The 24,993-nt window shown below is 40.4% G+C and overlaps 1 protein-coding gene across 1 annotated transcript in view; it reads right to left on the bottom strand.

Annotated features, from left to right (window-relative positions):
• Window positions 1-24,993, bottom strand: part of nrn1la (neuritin 1-like a) — a 65,918-nt gene that overhangs the window by 7,049 nt on the left and 33,876 nt on the right. The window contains exon 2 of the mRNA XM_088996394.1: window positions 17,985-18,135. Within this exon, the coding sequence (XP_088852520.1) occupies window positions 17,985-18,135 (151 nt within the window). The remainder of the gene's footprint in view (window positions 1-17,984; window positions 18,136-24,993) is intronic.

Here is a 24,993-nt window from a genome sequence, read left to right as displayed (position 1 = left end):
AATGTGTCGACTCAGCTTCGTAAGACCTTACAAGTCAGAAAGCAACTGGTGTCAATTAAGAGGTTTTTAATAAGCAAAAATGATGAGTCTCCAAAGAAAAAAGAAGAGAAGCCATACCAGAGGTTAAGTTACCAACAGTCCTTATGGAAGGTGACTCTCTTTCCATAAGTCATCAACGACCATGAAAAAGGTAAATAAAACTTTATTTTACAGCACAGTTTATTTCTTTAATTACAGTCCTCATGTAATGTGCCTCTCTTTGCAAACAGCAATGCCCTTTGACCTTCGACCTCCAACGCCATTCCATCAAGCCACCAATGACCATCACAAATGTAAATAAAGTGACTTTATGATACAATGCAGTGTATTTCTTTCATTACAATACAATAGCACATTTATTATACATGGAATAAGGTATGTTGTGTGTAGTTTTAATGCTTATTTAGTTGAAAAGTATATTTTATGGAAACCCGGGAACGGATTATTCCCATTTTAATGGTTTCCTATAGGAAAAAATCTTGTGAGATACACACTTTTCACTTTACACACTCTGTCTGGGAACCAATTAAGTTCGTAAGTTGAGGTCTCACTGTACATTGGTGACTGTAAGCCGTATTTTTCCCCTTGCAAAGATGGTCCGATAAGCATACATTTTATTATTCCTGGTGTCATGCAGTACTGGCTTCAAAGATATTATTTTGTCAACATTTAATTTCACTTCTTTATCTTTGGTGGCAGGTATTTACATCGAGAATGGCACTGTCGTCTTTTGAAGGAAATCACATCAGTAGGGGCACTTGATGCCTGCATAGCGCACGGATGTTTTTTGCCTCATTATACCCACAAAATGAAATATATTTGCTTCTATCAAATTATTAAAGCTAGAAATAAAATTAAGTATGTATGTTTTATTTAACTAATATACCGTATTTTAATAACCTTGCACCATGCCTTGCTTTAACACTGACATGTATTCCATTTTTTATGTCTGACTTGATATATAATAACCTTGTGCAAATAGTACAACATTATCTGATTCTTCTGATTCCTGTAGTGTCCTACTGTACTTGCTCATGTCATGCAATTGCTCATTTCATGCCATTGCACATTGACTCCATATATGATCACGTTGCGCAAATATGTGTGTGATGTTAACGCATTGCATTAGTCTGAAGTCTATTGATCACAGTCTTGGAAAGTTTGTCAAACATCAAATTTGTCATCGAAACATGTCATAAAACTAATCAAAAGGTTGTCCGCACCGGTCAACAATCAGTGCTGAACTGATTGATTTGACATCGTCAAGATAGTTAATATCCATCCATTTCCTATCCACTTCTCCTCATAAGGGTGACATTTGAGCTGGAGCCTATCCTAAGTTATTTTGGGCGCTGGCCAAAGGCAAACCTCTTGGGGTAGAAAAACCACACACACACACACACACACACACACACACACACACACACACACACACACACACACACACACACACACACACACCTGCTTTTGACATGCACGTTCACAGGTATAAACAATTAACCTGACATATATACTATCTCTCTCTCTCTCTCTCTATATATATATATATATATATATATATATATATATATATATATATATATAGCTAGCTCTCAGCGGGACAGGACAAGAAGTGCAATGGACGACAGGTTTGGATACAAACAAAGGTTTTAATCAAGGGTTTCGGGGGAATTCACAAGCAACAAGGGTTTGAATAGTGTCTCTTCCAATACTTAAATCGAAATAAAGTCTCTTCTGAGTTAAAACTGAAGACGGGGTTCTTTTCCAAGAGTCTCTAGGCCTCACCCCTCTTGACGTCCTCCTCATGTAGCCTAGCCACCTTTAGCAAGGTCCAAATCCAGTGTCCTGTCGTGTGGTCCCAACTGGCAATGAGTTCCACGCAGCAATCAACTTCTTCACAGAGCACAGCAATCGAGCTTGTCTTTCCCCAAACTCCTCACTCAGAGACTCTCTGCCTTAAGAGCCTTGCCTGCCAATCAAGCCGTGATCAGCCGCAGGTGTGTGGTTTGAATTGCTGCCTTCCACCAGCTGGGGCCAAGACTCTCTCTGGGTGGAGCCATCTTAGGGGGATGTATTTCCCCTCCAGGACACAGCCTCTCGTGACATCACATATATATATATATATATTGACCATCCTGCTGCAAAATGTGCCCTCTCTTGCGGTTTGGGATATAATGGTGTTAGAGATATGACAGGCAGACACTGTGGACAGATTTGGAACCAGAAAGATTATCCCTACTGCCGGCAGTAGGGATAATCTTACGAGGTCTGCCAGACCTGGACTTGTCATGAACATCACCGGTTTCTTCAAATCTTTGTCTTATCCTCTCCACTTGACGTTTGGACATATTAAAGATGTATGCCACCTCAGTGGCAGACTTGGTCTTCAGGCTCTTGATGATCAGCACTTTGGCCTGCGGTAGTATCGTTGGCAAGTTGTCAGAGGTCAGGTTGCACTTCACATGTAGGTCTGGTGTTCTGGGGTTCTTTTTATACACACCTGGGAATGTGTTAATTACAGTATTTGTCACAGGTGTAGCTCTAATGCAGGGGTCGGGAACCTTTTTGACTAAGAGAGCCATAAATGTAAAATATTTTGAAATGTTTTTCAGTGAGAGCCACACGCGGGCGCGCGCACACACACACACACACACACACACACACACACACACACACACACACACACACACGTGCGCGCGCACACACCCACACACACATGAAAACACACACGCAAACACGCACACATGCGCAGCCACTTTTCAACAAAATGTCAGAATACATTACAGTAAAGTCTCGTTATATCGATATCGGTTATATCGATAGTACCGCTTATTACGATACTATTTTCATTTCCCTTGCACATTTCTAGTCTTTTTATGTATAATTAGTACCGTTTAGTTAGTACGATACCCGGTTATTACGATAATCCGGTTATTACGGTGCTCCTTTTCATCCCCCGCCGGCCATTTTGCTGTTTATATCGTTACATCGGTCGCGCCATTGGTCGACTTGGTCACGTGACTTGGTTACGTGGCCAAGTCGGCCAATGGCGCGACTGATGCCGTGTCACGTGTCTTGGTTACGTGACACGGCATCAGTCGCGCCATTGGCCGACTTGGCCACGTGACTTGGTTACGTGACACGCAATCGGTCACGCCATTGGTCGACTTGGTCACGTGAGTTTGTTACGTGCCCAGCACCCGTGTAGCAGATCCATTTTCATTTTCAGACGCTAGCTCGTGTGTAGCAGATGAGATTGAAGTGTTTGTGTTAAAAGGTAAAAATGGGAAGCAGAAGAAGATTGATGACTTTTTTAAATTGTATACATAATACAATAAGATGTAAGCGTTGCAGTTTCCCTGTTGTGTTATGTACATGCCCACTGTACTGTATATGAATGCAATCGGTTTTTGCAACAAGGTTTCTTGTTTTGTCTGCTGAAGCGTGATGATTTTGAAAATTATTAACATTCCATACTGTGTATTAAAGGACAACCGATGTCACTTTTTATTCAAATGCAAAACACCAATAAAAATGACTTCACGCCAAGACGTCTTGCATTGCTTGTGAATCCAAACAATGGCTTCAGATTCGGATAATATGCTTTCTTGTTACACATCCAGTTATGAATATGATTCAAATACACTGTAGTTCTGAAGATTAAAGCATACATATTTGCAATCATTAAAGAATTATATGTGCCATTTTGAGGCAACATTGGGGGAACATCTCTCAGCCCCCCAAAAAAAGAGGCACATAATGGGAGCTCATGGCCAGCTCCGTTTCTTATATGGCGCTTGGCTGCCCTCTTTTGGCGGCTTTTGTTAATGCAGTTCGGCGCAGGATCGGATATATCGATAGTCCGGTTATATCAATATTTTGTCCGACTCCCGAGAATATCGATATCACGAGACTTTACTGTATTTAAAATAACTGTGATTGTACTCACCGTTAACATGAATGGTATTCCGTTCCTCGTAATTGTTAAATATCCAGCCAAACGATCGGGTCCATAGGTCAAGTTACTGCTAGCTAGCCTGCACACGGCTCATAAGCTTCCACACCTATCTGCAATCTACTTCTCGCAGAAATATATTGACGCTAACGTTAACATGGGGCTTGTTAAAATGTCACTGACATTCGACTGTTTCATATAGGGAATTGTTTCATTGCAAATTAGAATCAGAACATTTTCTCTCCTCAAAGGCGAATGCTCCGGTGCATTCAAGCTGAAGTGTACTCGTCAGGCTCATTTAAAGGGGAGTTTACCTGTTTCAACATGACGGCCAGTATTATCCAATCAAAATTGCGCTCTCCGCCAACCTAGGTCAGTGTCATCCAATCAAAATTGCGCTTTCCGCCAACTGCAGCCCCAACAGGAAATGAACAGTGACGCGCGGTGAGGTTCATGGCTGGTGACGTCATCACAGTCAGAATTACAAACATATGACAACAGTTAACGTGTTTTGTTTAAAATGTGAAGTCAGCATTCTTTATATAAGCTGTAGCAAAGAAAAAAAGAATTAAAAAAATGTGATTATCGTGTTACCTTTACTTATAAATGAAGTCCATGTGCCGCTCCTTCTGAAGAAAGGCATCGATACCTTCTTTGTACAAGCCTTCCTTATCTTTCTTCAGTTTTAAAAGTATTTCTATTTCTTTCGATTTAGATATGTACTCCTCCATTCTGAAAATAAGGCAAAGCAACACAAAAAAAATGACGGGATGGCTGCACTTAACTTGCTAACAGTTTACTGTAGCTTGCTCCCACTAATTCTATTATTCTTCAGCCGAGGATGCGCAAGAAGAATCTCTGTAATCACCAGCGCCCCCTGTCATGAGGCAGGAGAACTGTGTGCCTCACCTATGCACACAGTTTTGATAAAAATAAAATAAAACAAACACTGTAGTACAGTGTTTAGAATGTAAAGTGACTCTACATTATATACACCAGCTAAACTGTAGAAATTTAGCGCCATACATGGCTTGCAAGCCATAGGTTCCCGACCCCTGAGAGTCTGTGATGAGTTGAGTCATTTAAAGACACGACAAGACTTTTGTCCTTGCAGAAACTGATGTTATGGGTTTTACCAAGCTGTGCACATGAGGACACTTTTTGACGGTTTCAATTTGCTCCCAGTAATTAATGTGAAAGTCCTTGACATTAAAATGAACCTTTTATTGTGACAATTGATTGATTAGTTAAGATATATTAATAATTATAATAATTATAATTAATGGTTAAGATATATTAATAAAGATATATACCGTTTTATGTCCTTATGCAACAAGACTTCTGCCAATGACTATATATATATATATATATATATATATATATATATATATATATATAATTAAGAAGCAATTTGGCCATTTATTGCTGTGAAAGAAGACATTAAGGTAGCTGGTGCGAGAGAAGAGGATGCACAGAACAGGGTTAGATGGAGGACACTGATTCGCTGTGTCCTGAAGGGAAGAAGAAAGTGTATCATGCGAAAAAACGAACAGAACAGTGGGCACAAAATCTATCAATACTGTACAACAGGGGTGTCAAAGTCATTTTTTGCCACGGCCCACATTGTAGTTATGGTTTCCTCTCGAGGGCCGTTAGGAATTTGGGGAACCCATTAGAATGTTTATATCCCTTCAAATATTACATATAGATCACACAGAAAATTAATGAATAACTCGTTTTCAAATCTGAAGTCAAGAATAATGACTTTTATTGTGGTTGACATCCAAAAATATGAAATTTTGGCTCATATTTTAGCAATCATCATGGAATTTAACAAGTTTGATTTGCCTTCGCGGGCCTACAAAAATGATGTGGCGGGCCGGATTTGGCCCGCGGGCCTTGACTTTGACACCGTGCTGTACAACATATTGTCAGTTTATTTCAAGAGTTCGAGTTGGATCTTGAGAGCTCAGCCTGTCTGCTTACATGTACTTTAACAATGTTGGCAATCTTTTCCCAGTGGAAAAGAAGTGTGGGGAAGAGAATGGGGTGGGGGAGAGAGAGGGGGGGAGGGTGAGAGAGTGGATATAGGGGGGTCGGTGAGGAGAAACCGAAGCAGATGGTTCTGTTCATAAAAAATAATAAATAAATGAACTGACAAACACTCCAAATGTAAAGATATTTCAGGAGATTCCATTGAGATTAGCTCCAGAGAAAATCACACTCAGATCATTAACATGACAACAGCAATGTTCATTTGGCACAACACAGATAAGAAACAAATTAAGCAGTCGATAGAATAATGAAGTATTTACTATCCCGACTGGTTTCAAATATGACTTATTTAAGGTGGGGATTGAGATGGTTTGTGTTAAATAAACTATGTAAGACCTGGTGCATAAAACACGTTATTTGCACACCAAATCACACGTGTTAATAAAGTAACTTTTGTAATTTCCACTTTTAACCGCTCACACAGAGGAGTGTGATATGAAACCATTCAAGGAACTATCACCATGCATACAGTATCCACAATTTAGATCCACATACGAAAGAGGCATTAAAAAGTGCACCCTGTGTGGAGTTTGCATGTTCTTATTGTGCTTATGTCTTTTTTCTCCTGGTACACACACACACACACACACACACACACACACACACACACACACACACACACACACACACACACACACACACACACACACACACACATATTCGCGTTTTTATGCTTTCTGGGGACCACTTTTTGGATCATCACTTCTGGGGACCACCCTTTCTGAAACATTTTTATATGTTTTCTTTATTGGGACCAGGTTTTTTTGTCCCCATACGTCAAATGGTCCCCAGGACGTGACTGTGTAAAGAGGTTTTTGTCCCCATAACCACATATAAACAAGAGCATTCACACGCGCGCGCGCACACACACTTACACACACACACGCACACACGCACACACACACACACACACACACACACACACACACACAAACACACACACATGCACACACACACACAGATGCACGCGTACACGGACTCCAACTGAGGATATATTTGTGCTGCGAAAGGATTGCTTCAAGATCCTCAATATTAATGACACACCATTCATAGAGACAGGAGGCATTCACTGAGGCTAATTAAGGTTGCTGAAGTAATCAGAAAACATCTCCGTGGTAGAGGATTCGCTTTGGATACCTCAAAGTTAGCAAAGCAGTAGGTGGTCTCACTTTCATGAAAAATGACAGGAGGGAGTTTTCAATCCACTTATTCAAGAAGACTTGACAAGTGTCAAAAACAGTCAAACAGCATTACAATTTGTATTGTGCTCTACTTTGAGGTATTCCAATGCACGTGTTGTGGTATTGTATTAAATGGTTTCCAGGAGTATGAACTGCAAAGATGCCAAGATGACGAGTGGTGCATCCACAGTCAGAACATGGTTGGTTACATCCTCTGACTTAAGTAAAGTTCTGCCTCAAAGTGGAGGAGTATATTTTGGTCTTGCGGAGTGAATGGAGTATGACATTGACAAATTACTGTTTACATTTTGAACACAAGGTCTTGCAGTCTTCATGTGTTCAGTTTCCAGTCTGTGACGGTGTGTATTTGGTTGTCTGTCTCCATATATGCCGTGTGACTGACTGGCGACCAGTCCAGGTCGTTGTCTGTCTTTCTCATGACATCATTTGGTCACGGCTCCAGTTCCCTGTGACTTTGAACAAGATTAGCAATGTATCAGTTACAGTATATATGAACCAGTCCATATGTAACAACCAAATACACTGAATAAAGCGTATGATAACATAAATCAATCCACCTTTCCACCTGTTTTCTATCAGGGAACCGTAACAGGATTTCAGGTGTTCCGGAACTCATTCCAGATCATTTAGAGATGCAAGGTGATTGCAAGTCAATCAGAGAAAACCAAAATGATAGGTCTTCAACTACTGATAAAAAAAGCCAACCATTCTTGGAAGAAGAAAGAAACTGAATTAAAAAAAAATAAAAAAAGAAGACACGTAATGGTTCCACAGATAGCTTCTGTCTTCTTTCTGTTTGTGACCAAAAGGTGGCAGAGTAGGGTTTCCCCTGCAGCTGCACACCTGTTGGACATTGAAGGATTATTGCTTTAAAAGGACTGCTGGCTGACCACTTGGCGTCGGGTCATTGTTTGTTTATGTCATGTTTGACTGTCACATTTTGGTCACTGTTAGGATTCAGCTTCAGTAATGGCTTATTGTTTGATTATTTGGAATCCTCCTTATGACGTTTTTTTAGATTGAGTTCTCTCTGTATTTCCTAAATACAAGTTGTCAAGTAGACCCAATTCGTCCTTCTTACTCGCTTTTTGGGGTCCATCACCACGCAAAGTGACAGAGTCTCTACACATCGTGACAGCCTCCAGATTTCAAAATCAAAATTCTTTTGACTGTGAAGCATATGTGCGAGCCGCATGTGTTGCCTTCTGCTAATTAACAGTATTTCAAGCATTCTTTTTATTACTTCATTATTGTTTTGTCACTGCTGTATTACTTTAAACGAGGTACTTTATCAGCAAGTTAAGCTTCTTCAATGGTCACCTCGTTAGGATTTTTCATTTAATTGTAGGCATCTAATTCCTTCGACTAATTTTGACTTGTGCCACCATAAAAGTGTCTTTATCAGTATATCTTCTTTATTTCCAATCAATGTTACTCTTCCTGGGTTGTTAATATTTTCTTTATTGAGCTTCAAAGGCATTCCACAACCCTCATAATATTATATTGGAATCTTTGCAGGCTGGTTAAGTCAGTGTTTCTGGATTATTTAGGCTTTATAGCTCAGCTATTAAACTTCAGTATGCAATTGCACTTGTTAGACCAATCGCTACAACTTTGAAACTCTAAATAAAAGGTGCTTTGCTCCTGTCGTCCGGCCTTAAGACAGTTATTTACACCAAGATGATCGGAAGGAGGTGTGTATTTGATGAGCGCGCATCATAGATGATCGGAATGAGGTTCACTGACAACAGATTTTAGAGCACAAACAAGTCACTGTCTATGAGAAGAAAACATTTCAGAAAATATTTGTGTTGTTTTTTTTTTTTTTTTTGATAGAGGCCCAAAAAAACAAAATGATGTGACAGCAACAGAAACAAATAAACACAGGGTGTTTTGTGTGGCAGTCTTTTCAAAAGAGAAAACTGACTACTAAAAGATGCAAGAGTGGTAAAAAAGCCTTACTAGGCAACCTGTTTGTTCAATACAGAACATAACTCTTAAAACAAGACCAAATGTAACCTAAACATAAACAGAATCATGACGGTAGGCATCTCACTTTTATGGCCAAAAACTAACAAAATATTTTAATCTTGAATTTCTATTTGTGAGAAGTGCGAAATTATACTTAACTGTTTCAGGATCACATTTTAGCTCAAGGTTATCAAGGCTAATTTTGGATGGACATCTCACCAGTCATTCACTTGGCATTTGTTGGCCAACAACCATTCACACTTGCATTCAGATTGATTAGCTCTTTGCAGAGCTGAATAAACATGGTTTGGAATGTGGGGGAACATTCCAAGTCAAAGCAATGTCTGAGTCAAGGTTCAGACACACAACCTTTGGTTCTGAGGCAGGTGCACTATCCATATTTGCACAGTCAGCACCCTATAAAATGTAACAAAACTTTTCACCAACAGTACACCAATAGTGCCTGAGTGTGAAATCACCAGGCAGATAATGTGTTATTTAGTTTTCTTTGTTCTTTGACTTGAAGATGGTGCCCTGAGAGTGGCTGCCTTGCCAGCAGCTCCTGTATTTTGTTTTCGTACTTCTTTCTTTCCTTTCATCTTCCTTTCATAACTCTGCTGCTGTAAATTTTTCCACTGTGAGATTAATAAAGATAAATCAAATCAAATCAAATCCAACAATGTGTTAATTTGTGTGTAACCAGCGAACCAAGCGTACTGTCGCAGCTCGGTTTTCGAACATCTTCGTTCTTGAACAAATTGGGTTTCACCCAGACAATTCAAGATTTTTTTGCCCCTTGGATTATAACCAAAAATCGTTTTTTGAACAAACTACTGTAATCAAACCCTACAACGCCACTCATATCCTCCCAGCTTCCTTCCATGAGGAAGTGACTGTAGTTTGGTGCAATCTGAGCAAATAGTTTGCTGGCTTGGAAGCCGTTGATATTGTTATCTCTTTTCCTAGGCTATCACCACGAATAAAAGATCACTTGTCAGCAGACAAGTGACATAAATGTCCTGTTGAAACAACCACATGCTGAGTTGTTGAGGAAAAACACACCTGCTGTGCATATCACGTTTGTCCACTGACCAATGGGATTTGGATTGGCTCTCGAGATGTCAAGATGCCCATCCATTCATTTTCAATAAAGCTCTCCTATGCAGGGTCACAGGGAGTTGGGGTTGACCCCTGCTAATTTGAAACAAAAAGCCAACTAAACACATGACTGGTCAATGGGAGCGTATCGAGACAAACACTCACATTCACACTGTCACCGAGTGAAAAACAAAATGCCTGGATGGAAATCAGTTTAGTAAACAACTTCAGCACCGCTTAAACCACCTTCAGCCAATGAAAACAAGCGATTAGAAAGCTTCGAGAAAAAAGTGCACATCTTCTGACAGAAAAAGAAGATTCTGTCTGTCTATCTGCTTGCCGGTCTGTCTGTCTTCCATCCGTTCATCCTTTCTTTCTAAATGATGCATCTATGTGCCGATTGTTCTTCCCCTCCTATTGTTGCCCGTGTGCGGGTGGGTTGGGGTCGGGGGGTTAACGGAACAAAATGTGGACACTGTGATCACTTAACATTATTCATCAAACTGAGAGTTTTGCAGCTAAATGGATTTTCTTCCTACACAGTGTATCTTACTAAATTAATTTTATGTTGGATCATAAAATTCCAAGTCAGACAAAAGGTCAATGACTCACAGATTGTTAATTATTTGAGCATACCAGAAAATAGTAGCAGGTAATTCAGTTTAAAACGTTTATGAGGGCTTTTTATCCCGTGTTAAGCAGTACTCCACACTGTAAACCTTGAAAAATGGAAATTGATGTAGCATCTTTAATGACTTACTTTTATTTCTGTCTTTTGCTCCTTTTAACCTCTCTTTGTTTGTGCTGGAAGCCACTCCTCATACATGCACATCTTTTGTACGTTATTTTTCCACTTACCTCACAGTTGCCACCACAATCCTCCATATCGTATATACTGTACCCATCTGTCAGCCCTCACACTCATTGTGTCATCTCTACAAACTGTTCTATTTATACATACGGGACATCTTTTATCCATTTTCTCGTGAAGACATGCCACAGACGAAGGTAAAGATCTTCAGCCTGAGTGTCTTCGAAAAAGGTCACAGATTTTAGCATACTGTTACTGTCAAATAAAAATAGCTTAAAAAAAAACGCTAAAGGAAGCAAATGCCATCATATCAGTGACTGGCGCAGGACATGTCAGTCAAAATTACCTGTAGTCTAATGCTGGCTGCTTAATAGAAGGGATGAGGAGTTGCACTTCTTGCACAATACATAAGGAAGTAGGGTTTTACAGCAGAGCATGCTTAATCCGCCAGGGAAGGTGTTCATTTTCTCAAGGTAACTTGGCTTATGTGGTTTGCTCTGGCTATAGCCTGCAAGTCACAAGGCGTGTAGGTTTGAGTAAAAGACGACAACATACGAGTCCTTGGATTTTCCCCACCAAAATCCCTCCCTTTATGTCACCTACTTTATTTTCCAACAGACCAAATGATAAAATTGTGTTTGAAGTGAATTAAAGAGCGTGAGCCAGTACCCCAATCCTTTGCTGAAAGTGTTTTAAGGCTTTTTTCACTGCTTCATAGCAGGTCATTCAGAACCTACAAAGTTGGTCTTGAAATAACACGTAATTCCTCTCATCTCACACCATTTTACAAGTTATGTTAAATGTATAAAACAAGCAAAAAAAAGCTCATGATGCAAGAAATAAAGATAAATATCGAGGTGTCCAACAATGACATAATGGGTTGGTTGCAGAACCAGATGTCATCAATGGACACCGCCGAATCTTTGTAATCCAAATATAGTTCATCTTCCTTTTGGGTCTGTTTCTTGAAATTGTCTGTTTCTCCTTTTGATTTAATGTATTCATGCATTGCGGCGTCTGAGAAACTAGAGACTTGTGTCGCAGAACAATGCAATTACAATGCAGTTAAACATCACTCGAAAAGCCATGGTTGCTTAAAACACTGTTGAATTTGGATATCAGTGTGCATATTGGTACACAACGATGTTCAGGGGGGTAGCTGGTGTTGCTTTTAGAAAAAAGATACCTTACTAACTCACGACTCAAATAATTTTGCCGATGGCAATTTCCAATGACCTTGCTCAATGCCCTGTTTATGATACGAGCACCACCACCACCCGAAAATCAATCCAGCTGTGAGGATATTTGACAGAATAATGAGACATGAGGAGATATAAATGGTTTGAGACACTTCTTGAATGTTTTGATCATTCCTCGGCCATGTGGTCGTTTGGTGCAATCGTTTGGTCTACTAACGAGGACCCCACGTCGCTCATGGGAGCCACAAATGAGATGTGGAGGAGAGAGGAGCAGAGTGGACTGACCAAGATGTATGACAGCAAACCAGAAGACATCGAAGCAAACCAGATTTCCATCCATCATCCATTCATCCATACATCCATCCATCCATTTTCCAATCCGCTTAATCCTCACAAGGGTCACGGATGGTGCTAGAGCCAGTCCCAGATGTCTTTGGGGGGTGGGCAGGGGACACCCTGAACCGGTTACCAGCTAATCACAGGGCACCGCAAACTACTGGGCCGCACTTTTGGAAATCATAATGCATATATTTGAGTAACAAATGACGTGACTTGACTTACGTGTAACCGGCTGCCAGAGGCAGGAGTGAGCGAAAATTGACAAGCCTTAAAGGACAACCGACGTCTCCGGACAAGTTGTGTCCATAATTTGTAAAATGGCTTCAAATGACTTCCACTGGGCGTATTTTAATAATATTCCACCGCATATAGCTATATTTTACGTTTTAAGACTCGCGCTGAACATTCAGGAAGTCTTGTTTTTGAGTTGGTGACGAGTCCATACGTGACGTCAGAAAAGGACCGCCTCCTCACTGTAAAAAAGACGCATTGTAGCGTTTTTCCATCACGTCAATGTATTTTGCTGTACTGTTTTTTTAAACCATGTCTTACACCCAAAAGCCGCCAGCAGAGGGAGGCAAACTCCATGGAAGGAATGTATCAGCCTGTGGAAACGGGCTGATTCATTCCTCACCGGAGCTGGTCGCCATTTTCCTGCCTCTTTTTGGGTGAGACATTCCCCCCGCCTGTTTGCCTCAAAATGGCCCAAATAAATTCTTTAATCGATTGCAAACCTGTATGCTTTGCTCATCAGGACTATTTAAATCATATTCATAACTGGATGTGTAACATGAAAGCATATTCTCTGAATCTGAAGCCGTTGTTTTGATTCACAAGCAATGCAAGACGTCTTGGCGTGACGTCACGAAATGGGGGCGGGACTTTCTGAACATGCCCAATTCGCAGCTCAATTTTTTTGCAGATTTTGGACACTTTTAGTCATTTTTATTGGTGTTTTGCATTTGAATAAAAATATCATACTGCATGTTTTGGTTATTTTAGATGCTATAAAACGTTTTTCTGGTGTCAGTTAAAAAACAAAAAAGTGAGGTCAGTTGTCCTTTAAATGAACAGCACACTCTTCTCACCAACGGTGCATCCCTGACGCATGTATTACAATATAAATCTAACAAGTAAAAGTATATTTAAAAACGGATCTTATTTCGTATATTTGTGCTACCCTGACCTTACAGCCCACCCACATCACACCCCTTCACTATTGTTCAGTTGGTGCTATTCCTTGAGGTACCAATTAAAGCACTTATCCTGAAAACCAGCCGCATTAGCGTGAGTGGGCCTAATGTAATGACAATGGTGTTAAAATACTCACACACTTGTCCATGGACACACTTTTTTCACAAGCTGTTCTCCTAATGTTCCTCCCATAAATGTCATTTCTTTTTCAGCATCTTGGTTCTTTTCTACTAATTTGTTCATTCTTCCTATTCCATCTGTACTCCACCATTCCACGCTTCCCTCTGACAACATGTTTTTTTTTTTTTCTATCAGAGGGACCTAATGAGAACCACCACACATGTTGAGCTATGCTCACTGAGAAGGTACATTTTGCATCTAGGACAAGGTTGCCCCATTGTCAGAGAGATCCCTGGAGTGCATCGCTTCTCTTATTCCTGATCGCCACAATAGGTATTGTGGAGTTGTAATCTTGGCGGCTGCAGACCAGGAGAGGTGAAAAGGAAATATTAGGGGCTAAGGATGCACAATAGAATTAAACAGTGACCTTTTGCGGTGCTAAAGAAGAAGAGAGGCACTGATGAAATATAGTTGCTGTGTTACAACAAGACAAAATTATATAGCTTAAAGGTTACTTGCCCACTGGAATAGCAATGGTAAAAAGCACTAAATAAAATAGGGAATTGAATTGAGAACCATTAAACAATAACTCCATAATGAGTATTCCCCATCTCTTCAACCTACCGACTCAGATTATTTAATGGATAGAGCTGTCTATGTGGGTATGATTGTTTCAGTATGGTCAACCACAATCTGTTCTGGGATGAATGCTTGACCTTGGATATGATTTTATTTTGAAAAAACAAAATTGGGCAAGTTAAAATAATACCAATGTTGTACTGATTTTGAACAAACAAAACCGACAATTTCCAAGTCCTATTACTTTGACAAAGAAATGCAGGGAAAGTGCTTCCACTGTGTGTCAGATGGAGCTGGCACGTAGTGTGTCAGCCATCCAAGGAGCACAATAGCGAGACTGACAACTGAGGGACTGGGTTGGCTCACCATGTAGGGAAAGACGTAGAGCAGTACACATTTATGCACTTAAATCTAGACAACATTCTTTACACATTATTCAGGGGTGTTGCTGGGCATCAAGCTCTACCGGGGCAGAGAACCCAACCCCCTACACTGGCCCTCCAAAACTGGTTCGCGGCCCAGTTCCACTCAATACTGAACTGCACAGACATTACCCCCCCCCCCCAAAACATACTATAGTAGGGAATCTTCTTGCTTTCCTTTCGGCTTTTCCCTTCAAGGGGTCGCCACTGCAAATCAGTGTCCTCCATGTTTAGCGGTATGATCCACATGTTTGTTTTGGCCAAGCTTTTACGTCGGATGCCCTTGCACTAATGTATGCCAAATTTCCCCATTGTGGGACGATGAAAGGCTTTCTGATTCTTTCTGATTCTGATGTTATCACCATGGCAAGAATTGGGTACAACGCCCTTCTATACATACATACATACATACATACATACATACATACATACATACATACATACATACATACATACATACATACATACATACATACATACACACACACATACACAGACACACACACACACACACACACACACGCACACACACGCATACACACATACACACACACATACACACACACATACACACACACATGCACACATACATACACATATACATACATACATACATACATACATACATACATACATACATACATACATACATACATACATACATACATACATACATACATACATACATACATACATACACACACACATACACAGACACACACACACACACACACACGCACACACACGCATACACACATACACACACACATACACACACACATACACACACACATGCACACATACATACACATATACATACATACATACATACATACATACATACATACATACATACATACATACATACATACATACATACATACATACATACATACATACATACAGACACTGCTGCAGTCCCGCTGCTACATTCTTACCCAACTACTTGAGATATTAACAAATGTACAAATTCAAATTTGTCACAACAAATAACAATTTCTTTCATTTATTCATTATCCGAACCGTTTTATCCTCACTTGGGTTTGGAGATTGCTGGAGCCTATCTCAGTTGTTTTCAGGAGGTAGGTGGAGGGGACACACTGAAGCAGTTGCCAGTCAATCGCAGTGCATACAAACAACCATGCATGGTCACACTCAAACCTAGGGACAAAATAGATTGCTCAATCAACCTACAAGTGCTTGCTGGCACCTTTGATGTGTTGTAAAAACTTGATCAAGTCCAATCCATTTTCTAACGTGCTTATCCTAACCGGTGTCTCTGGTGTTCTGCAGCATACAGATGTGTTTGGGCTGTAAGCAGGGTACACCCTGAACTGGTTGCCATACAATCGCAGGAGACACATCGACGAATAACCATTCACAGTCACAATCACATTTAGGACCACCCAGACGAGATCCAAGTTGATCCCAGAAGACATGTCGGAACAGATAACATTTTCCAGTCACATTTGCACAATCACTGAGAGGGGCCACTGGATTGATACATCAGCCACTACCGTTGAAATCAAATAGTAATATCATGTAGAGCAGTATAGTGAAGTACAACGTTGTACATATTCTGATTCAACTTTGATACAGAGTATCTCAAATGTGGCTTTTGATTTAAAGGACAACTGATGCCTCCGACAAGTTGTGTACATAATTTGTAAAATAGCTTCAAATGACTTCTACTATTTTACAAAGATTCCACCGCATATAGCTATATTTTACGTTTTAAGACTCCCCCTGAATATTCAGGAAGTCTTGTTTTTGAGTTGGTGACGATTCCTGACGTCACGTCACGGAAGGAACGCCCCTGACCGAGAAAGGACACACAATGCATTTTGGGTAATTTGTTTGGTCTGAAAACATTGTGTTGATCCGTGTTGATGGCGAAATTAGGAGGAAAACACATAAATAACGCTATGGTGAATCCTTGTGTATTGCACAGAACAACTATTTGATATACACTGACCAAAATTCCCAGGAGACAAATCAGCCTATTTCCACGGAGCTTTGTCACCATCTTCAGCATTTTTTGGGTGCTACATTTCTTTCTAGATGCCTCAAAATGACCGGAATAAATTCTTTAATCGATTGCAAACATGTATGCTTTCCTCTTCAGAACTATTTGAATCATATTCATAACTGTATGAGTAACAAGAAAGCATATTCTCCGAATCTGAAGCCATTGTTTTGATTCTCGAGCAAGGCAAGACGTCTTGGCGTGACACCACGAACAAGGGAGCGGGACCTTCTCAAACTGGCCACTTCCGGCTTCAATTTGAAGTATTTTTTAGACACTTTAAGTCATTTTTATTGGTGTTTTGCATTTGACTAAAAATATCATCCTGCGCGTTTGGGGTATTTTAGATGCTATAAAACGTTTTTTTGATGTCAGTTAGGAAACAAAAAAGTGATGTCGGCTGTCCTTTAAGCTCCATTATACCCTTCTAGGGACACTATTCCAGTTGAGGAAAGTAACTGCAAGAATAAAGCTCAGAACAGAGGTTTGAAAGTTTTAGAATGACAAGAGTCAGATGTTAGCAGCAGTAGAGCAGAATTCTCTTGAGGTTTTCGTCTTCTCTGAACCATCTGCTTGTCTGTTAAGTGTCCTCACAGTTATTCTGCTGTTTGCACACCACCTGTGACTTCAAGCCAAATGACACGCACACATTGCAAGCCTATACATACACACACACATGCGCACTCACACACACTCACACGCACACGCATGATGGATCGAAGGATGGATGGATGGATGGATGGATGGATGGATGGATGGATGGATGGATGGATGGATGGATGGATCGATGGATCGAAGGATGGATGGATGGATGTATGGATGGATGGATGGATGGATGTATGGATGGATGGATAGATGGATAGAATAAAAATACTATGATGTTTGTGAAGTTTTATTTCTGATCTCACTTGATTATGTAATTTGTCCCTGATCATGCCACTAATAACGGTGCTCATTTAAGAAAATGCACTGACCTGCAAATTGACTGTATCTCGTGTGTGTCTTCATCCTTGCGTGCGGTGTCAGTCAGACTGTCACCCAGAGCCATGAGACACTGAGCAAAGCCCTTGTAAATGGAATGACACCTTCTTGTTGAAACCGCATCGAAAGGGTAAGGGCTGACCACTGGAATCATACACAAAGAATCAAAACCAGATTATTAATTTAGAATTGAAGCAAATAGCATCTGTTATCCAAGAGTATATTTTTGTTCAATCTGCATGTATGTTTGACTTCATGATAACCTAAACGTGTTTAAATTATTTTAGTGGATGTCAAGAAAAAAAATCTTTGGACAAATTTGTACCCTATTTTGAATACACACGCCCAAAGCCTCAAAACATGCAGCTGCCACGTCCAAAGCCTCGCGAGACGGGCTTCCTATATCAGCGCCAACTCATAGTTTCACGTGTCAATCAGTGGAAATCAACGACCCAAAAAAAGAGAACATCCCGTCTGTGATTATATTGAGCAGATCTGTCCTAAAAAGGTACAAATTATAGTAACCAGTGCGAATATATAATGCAAACTATGTGATAACATGTGTATCCCTCGTAATATCTTTCGTCTACTTGTTGATATTTCAAAAGTGTTAACTTTGCTCTAAAGAATTTGGGTACCAACAGAACATCTTTCCCTCGACAAAAATGAATGAAATGTGTGTCTTGGTTCATGTTTGTTTGTCAATGTCTAAAGTAAAGCAATTATTTTTTTCAAATAACACACACACATTCATTCACATCACAACTCTATGCCATTTTTACGCAAGAGGATTAGGGCTAGCGCAGAAAAAAAAGTAAAGTTGGCAAGATTCTAAGTTTTATCTCAAAATTCTGAGTTCACCCATCCATTTTCTGTACCGCTTCTTCCTCATTATCCCAGCCGTCTTCGGGCACCGGGGGGGGGGGGGGGGGGGGACACCCTGAATTGGTTACCAGCCATTCGCAGGGCACACTGAGTCAAAGACAAACGACCAAACACACTCACACTCACACTCACACCAAGGGACACTTTGGAGTGTTCAATAAGCCTACCATGCATCCTTTTGGAATGTGGGTGGAAACCAGAGGACACGGAGACTACCCACAGGGGCCCAGGGAGAACATGCAAACTCCACACAGGGAGGCCGGAGAGTGTCTTGAATTTACGACCCTGCGCTGTGAGGCTAACCACTCGACTACCGGGCCAATAAATTCTGACTTTATAGTCAGAATTGTGACTTTATTCTCAAATTCCTGATTTTAATCTGAAAATTTTGACTTTAAAGTGAGGATTTTCACTTTGAAGTCTGAATTTGAGATAAAAGTGAGAATAATGGCAACTATTTTTTTCTTCGTTGGCCCTAATCATCTTCCATACATTTTGACTCCATCAAATCCATGGTATCATTTTAATTACTCTCTCTGTTATGACATTTATTTTCCACATGATGGTCCAATAGAACAAATGAGGCCTCATGATGCTTTGGCCCAGGAGCGAACCATTTGAATGAAAGCCTCATTGCCTCGTGATGCCTCATTTTGCCATCATTACCGAGCACCATTTTTGGTGAACTCTGAATTGGCAAACAACAAATTTGCACAACACTCTCAGTTTCCAAACGGTCCTAGAGAAGCGGTGCATGCTTGGAGGTCATTTTCAAACACATACGTAATGCGCAGGTAACTGAAAGACTCTATCCCCTCACCAACACACATGGGGCGCAGCTGCAGCACAAACACTTAAACAAATATTATATTGGAACAGAATGGCTGCCTACTTGTGAACTTCAAATAAATCAATGCGTAAATAATTTGCCAGGGCATGGGGTTGCTGGGGGGAGTAAGGCCTGACAGATTTTTGATGGGTCTCCAGCTCCCCCTAGCCCTAATGTAGTGCCGTGCATGGTGCAGTTTAAGTAGACTGTTTTTGTTTGTCACTGAACAAATTAGAACTGTTTATTCGGGGTGAGGATGCTATCATCTATAGCTCCACTAAACTTTATTTAAAAAAAAAACTCCCTGCTGATGCCGACAACATCCATCCATCCATTTACTGTAGCGCTTATTCCTCATTAGAGTCGCGGGGGGTGCTGGAGCCTATCTCAGCTGTCTTCGGGCACGAGGAGGGGGGGGGACACCCTGAATTGGTTGCCAGCCAATCGCAGGGCACACAAAGACGTACAACAGTCACTCTCACACTCACACCTAGGGACAATTTGGAGTGGTCAATCTGCCTGTCGTACATGTTTATGGAGTGTGGGAGGAAACCGGAGGACCCGGAGAAAACATGCAAACTCCACACAGAGAGGCCAGACTGGGACGCGAACTGGCGACCTCTGCACTGTGGAGCCGGTGTGCTAACTAACCACTGGACTACCGGTCCGCCTGCCGACAATATGAGCAGCAAAATTTAAAAAAACAATGACAAACATGCTGTCAACTGACTGTTAATTCGCGTTTGGTTTGACAGTCTGGGAATTCTTGTCGTACAAACTTCATGCAGCAGCCACCCCAATCTGCTTGTTGTTATCCATCAGAGTGAATTGTCAAGGCCGCTGGTGACTGCAGTGACTACATCGAGAGCTTTAGAGTGCATGCAGTGCTTACACACCAAAACAGCCCAAGCTAACAAGCTAGCCCAAGCTAGTTATATATATATATATATATATATATATATATATATATATATATATATATATATATATATATATATATATATATATATATATATATATATATATATATATATATATATATATTTTATATATATATATATATATATATATATATATATATATATATATATTTTTATATATATATATATATAGTAAAGTCTCGTAATATCGATATCGGTTATATCGATAGTACCGCTTATTACGATACTATTTTCATTTCCCTTGCACATTTCTAGTCTTTTTATGTATAATTAGTACCGTTTAGTACGATACCCGGTTATTACGGTGATCATTTTCATCCCCCGCCGGCCATTTTTGTTGTTTATATCGATATATCCGTCGCGCCATTGGTCAACTTGGTCACGTGTCTTGTTACGTGAGCCGCCATCGATCGCGCCATTGGTCGACTTTGTCACGTGACACGCCATCGGTCGCGCCATTGGTCAACTTGGTCACGTGTCTTGGTCACGTGTCACGCCATCATTGATCGACTTGGTCAGGTGACTTGGTTACGTGCCCAGCACCCGTGTAGCAGACCCATTTTCATTTTCAGACGCTAGCTCGTGTGTAGCAGACGAGATTGAAGTGTTTGTGTTAAAAGGTAAAAATGGGAAGCAGAAGAAGATTGATGACTTTTTAAAATTGTATACATAATACAGTAAGATGTAAGCGTTGCAGTTTACCTGTTGTGTTATGTACATGCCCACTGTACTGTATATGAATATATATATATATATATATATATATATATATATATATATATATATATATATATATATATATATATATATATATATATATATATATATATATATCATAGCTTGGGCTAGCTTGTTAGCTTCGGCTGTTTTGGTGTGTAAGCACTGCATGCACTCTAAAGCTCTCGATGTAGTCACTGCAGTCACCAGCGGCCTTGACAATTCACTCTGATGGATAACAGCAACAGTGGATAACAACAACAGTGTGCCGGACACTGCTATGATAGGTCTGTTGCGTCACACGAGTGTATGATTTTGAAGTGCGCCTTTCAACACTTTCATGTCTTTCAATTTTTTGATCTCCTTGATGTGCGTATCATCCTGACGCATAGCACACGCTTGTAAATTGTATAAAAGGAGCTGTCACGGGACAGAGAGATTGGGCGAACCACGGGCAGAAGCAGCTCAGACTCACGCCCGGCTCACGCCGGGCGTCGGACGGACATCACGGCACGACTTGCTCAACTCCACGCCACGATCAAGCTCTGCGCGTCACCTGCCTGGGAGATCTGACAACGAACCTACTTACAAATAAAGAGAACCATCCAACTCTTTAGGTCCTTACTCTCACGTTGGGGGGAGGAGAGGACCACTCCCTGCAGCCCCACAGATTGTTCCTACATTCCTGACTAACGACTGGCCTGATTGCCCCACTTCCACCGGTATCACCTCATCAGTATTACTAATCCTATGTTGCTTAAGCAGGCTATTGTATGAACGATCCAAATTGAACCTCACCCCACCATATCGGTTTAATGAAGGATTTAGCTTTTTTATAAAAAATTCTTTTTTTACTCGCCTTTCAAACCATCTATGTTCTTTTGACTCATTGTCATCAAATGAGTGGTTGCTAGCTTTTAGGTGCATATGTACTGCCGATTGAGGCCCACTAGTAGTATCCCTGCGATGTTGATAAAGTCTTTTTTTGAGAATTTGTTTAGTCTCCCCAATGTATTGCTCTTTACAATTTTCATTCTTACAATGTGTTGAATAAACTACATTACTTTGTTTTTCATTTGGCAGCCTATCTTTTGGATGCACTAATTTTTGCCTTAAAGTGTTTATCGGTTTGAAATAAGTAGGAATTTTGTGTTGCCAAAGAACTCTGTAGTTTTTCAGAAACTCCTGCAATGTAAGGTACTGCTACTCCTCTCCTTTTTAGTATCTTGAGAATTTTTGGTTTCATTCCCTATCTTTCTTTCTGACATTTGTTAAACGACCACTGAGGGTACCCACAGTTAGCTAGCTAAGGAGTTTCACCCGTTTTGTAAAGTAGGCTGTGGCTCGGGTGCCTTGATTCAAACATGGCAAGTCTAAACATGAACTGTAGTCAAGATTCCTAACATGACAAACGTGAGACAGACGTGCAAACCACTCACCATGTTTTTAAACGGATCTTATTAATTCTGTGTTCTACTGTCAAAGCAGCCTTGGATTTCATGCAGAGCAGCAACACTCTTCTGGGAGAAAATGCAATGCTGTTTGATTAAGATTATCATTTTTTTTGTCTTTCGAGTAAAGGCCTGCAAGGAATCTGCGCATCAGTGGTGAAATGACTAAATAAAAAGATTTTACCATCACACAATTTTGCCTTCCTTTCAATGAACTCATTTTCCTCATCCTCTCTTCAATGAAGTAGTAACACATTTAGTCAAGTAGTTTCTCAGATGAACAGCGCGCAAGTCTGGATCTTAAACAAGGAGAAAGCACATCAATGCATCAACACAAAATACATCCTCACAACATTACTCACAACTGTGACAGGACACATTGATAAAAAGAAACTCAAAACACTGATTTGACAGTGAAAATTAGATTATCCTTGTGCCATCACCTCATGGGCAAGGCTACTGAAGAGGTGGCATGAATGTGTGTTTATTCACGTCACAGTTAATCCCCTAACTCGCTCATCTGGAAGCTCATATCTGCTGACAGGCAGCACACACCATTGAAGAGCCGCCGGTTGATTTGCAAGGTCTGAAGTGTGCCCACAAAATACACCAGAGAGAGCTGAGGTAAGGAAATGAGGAATGATGACAATTAAAAACGCATCGTCTTATGAATATCATGCAACACGTTGCATAATAGCCTAGCGGGTGACAGTCATATCAGCTCACAAAAGTCGTTCAGCAGGTATGAGCTCATGAGACAGAAATGTATTTATAGAGGTGGTGTGGTACAAAAAGCTTTGAAAAGCTCTGCAGCTCAGCAGCTGCCCTTTCCAACCACCACCATAATGCCCCTGAATAAAGTGTTCTCAAGCAAGGCAGCTAACTCCTCTAAATCAGAAGACGTAGTCGTTTATGTCCACGTTAAAAATTGTCTGTGGAAATGTCGATTAAATATCGAGGTAGTGAGCATCGCTTTGGGCAGATTTAAGACATCTCCTTAAATAACTTTGACAATTTCCAACATTTTGGGGCCAATTTGGTGACTTTAAATCAAGAATTAAAAAAAAGAAAAGCAGGACCTTAAATCATTCTTTCATTTATTTTCTGGGCGGGCTAATTTCAGGGAGGCTAATTCCAGCTGCATGACTATGTATTTTTCCTGGTCCAAGGTTGGAAAAGTCCGACTTCTCACCTTCCTTGAATGCAGCATCAATTCACTGGTTTCTTTCAGTCCTTGCCCACGATGAGTTTAGTCTGATAGTTTGTTACTTTATGTCTGCTTTTCAAACTTAAGATACACATACAGTAAATGTATTTGGGGGGGTAATTCTAAGGTTTTTTTTTATGACTAAAATAACAGGATTTTTAAAAGCCCGCTAGTCTTGCTTCCAGGCAATTGGGTCCTCAACCCTGCCGGACCTTAACAGCGACACAATTAACTGAAAATGAGGAGTGTCCCAAAAAAAGTCTTGTCATGAAACTGTATGAAGAGATCATGTTTGATATTGAATAAACCACCCCCTTCATCCATTACCATCAGTGTTTACCCCCAATGGATTTTAAGCAGGATTACCCATTTACTCTAAAGATTATTGGCTTCACTGTTCATCAAGTACAATCAAACCTCAGCATTACTGTAACTTTGCATGGAAAAGGGTACTGCCCATAGGGACGCTATAATAATTCTGGTAATAAAGTCAGCATTTATCAACTATTTAGTGATCCCTCTGCAATTTCCAGCCTGGTTTGGAGCAGGGCTGAAAAACGTAGAACAGAATAAGGCCAGCAAGATCATTGAGGGAAAATTGTTCCTTCAAATTCAAATCACTTTTTGTCCATCGAGAGCCAAGCTGTTGATTGTCTGCCATGATGGGTGGGATGGCGCAATGTGCGGCCCATTATACTGACAGCTATATCAATCAATCGTCGACTCCCTTGATGGCCTCATTTACATTATTTGCTCCTTCTTCTGGATTTATTGAATGGTTGGGTTCAACCACACCTTTGACATGATTCAACCACTTCTCAGGAACTACTTAGGCACTTGGGAAAACAAAGGTCAGAACTAGAAAATAGAAAGCATCATCCCTTGATTTTTGATTGATTCATGAAAAAGACCCCAACGTGCAATTTAAAGCATACCCCTCTTCATTTACACATGGAAGGTATCTAACAAACT

This window comes from Hippocampus bargibanti, linkage group LG05, assembly GCF_051943395.1.
Source record: "Hippocampus bargibanti isolate YZ-2025 linkage group LG05, ASM5194339v1, whole genome shotgun sequence".
NCBI lineage: Eukaryota > Metazoa > Chordata > Actinopteri > Syngnathiformes > Syngnathidae > Hippocampus > Hippocampus bargibanti.
This window is presented reverse-complemented; position numbering and strand designations above follow the sequence as displayed.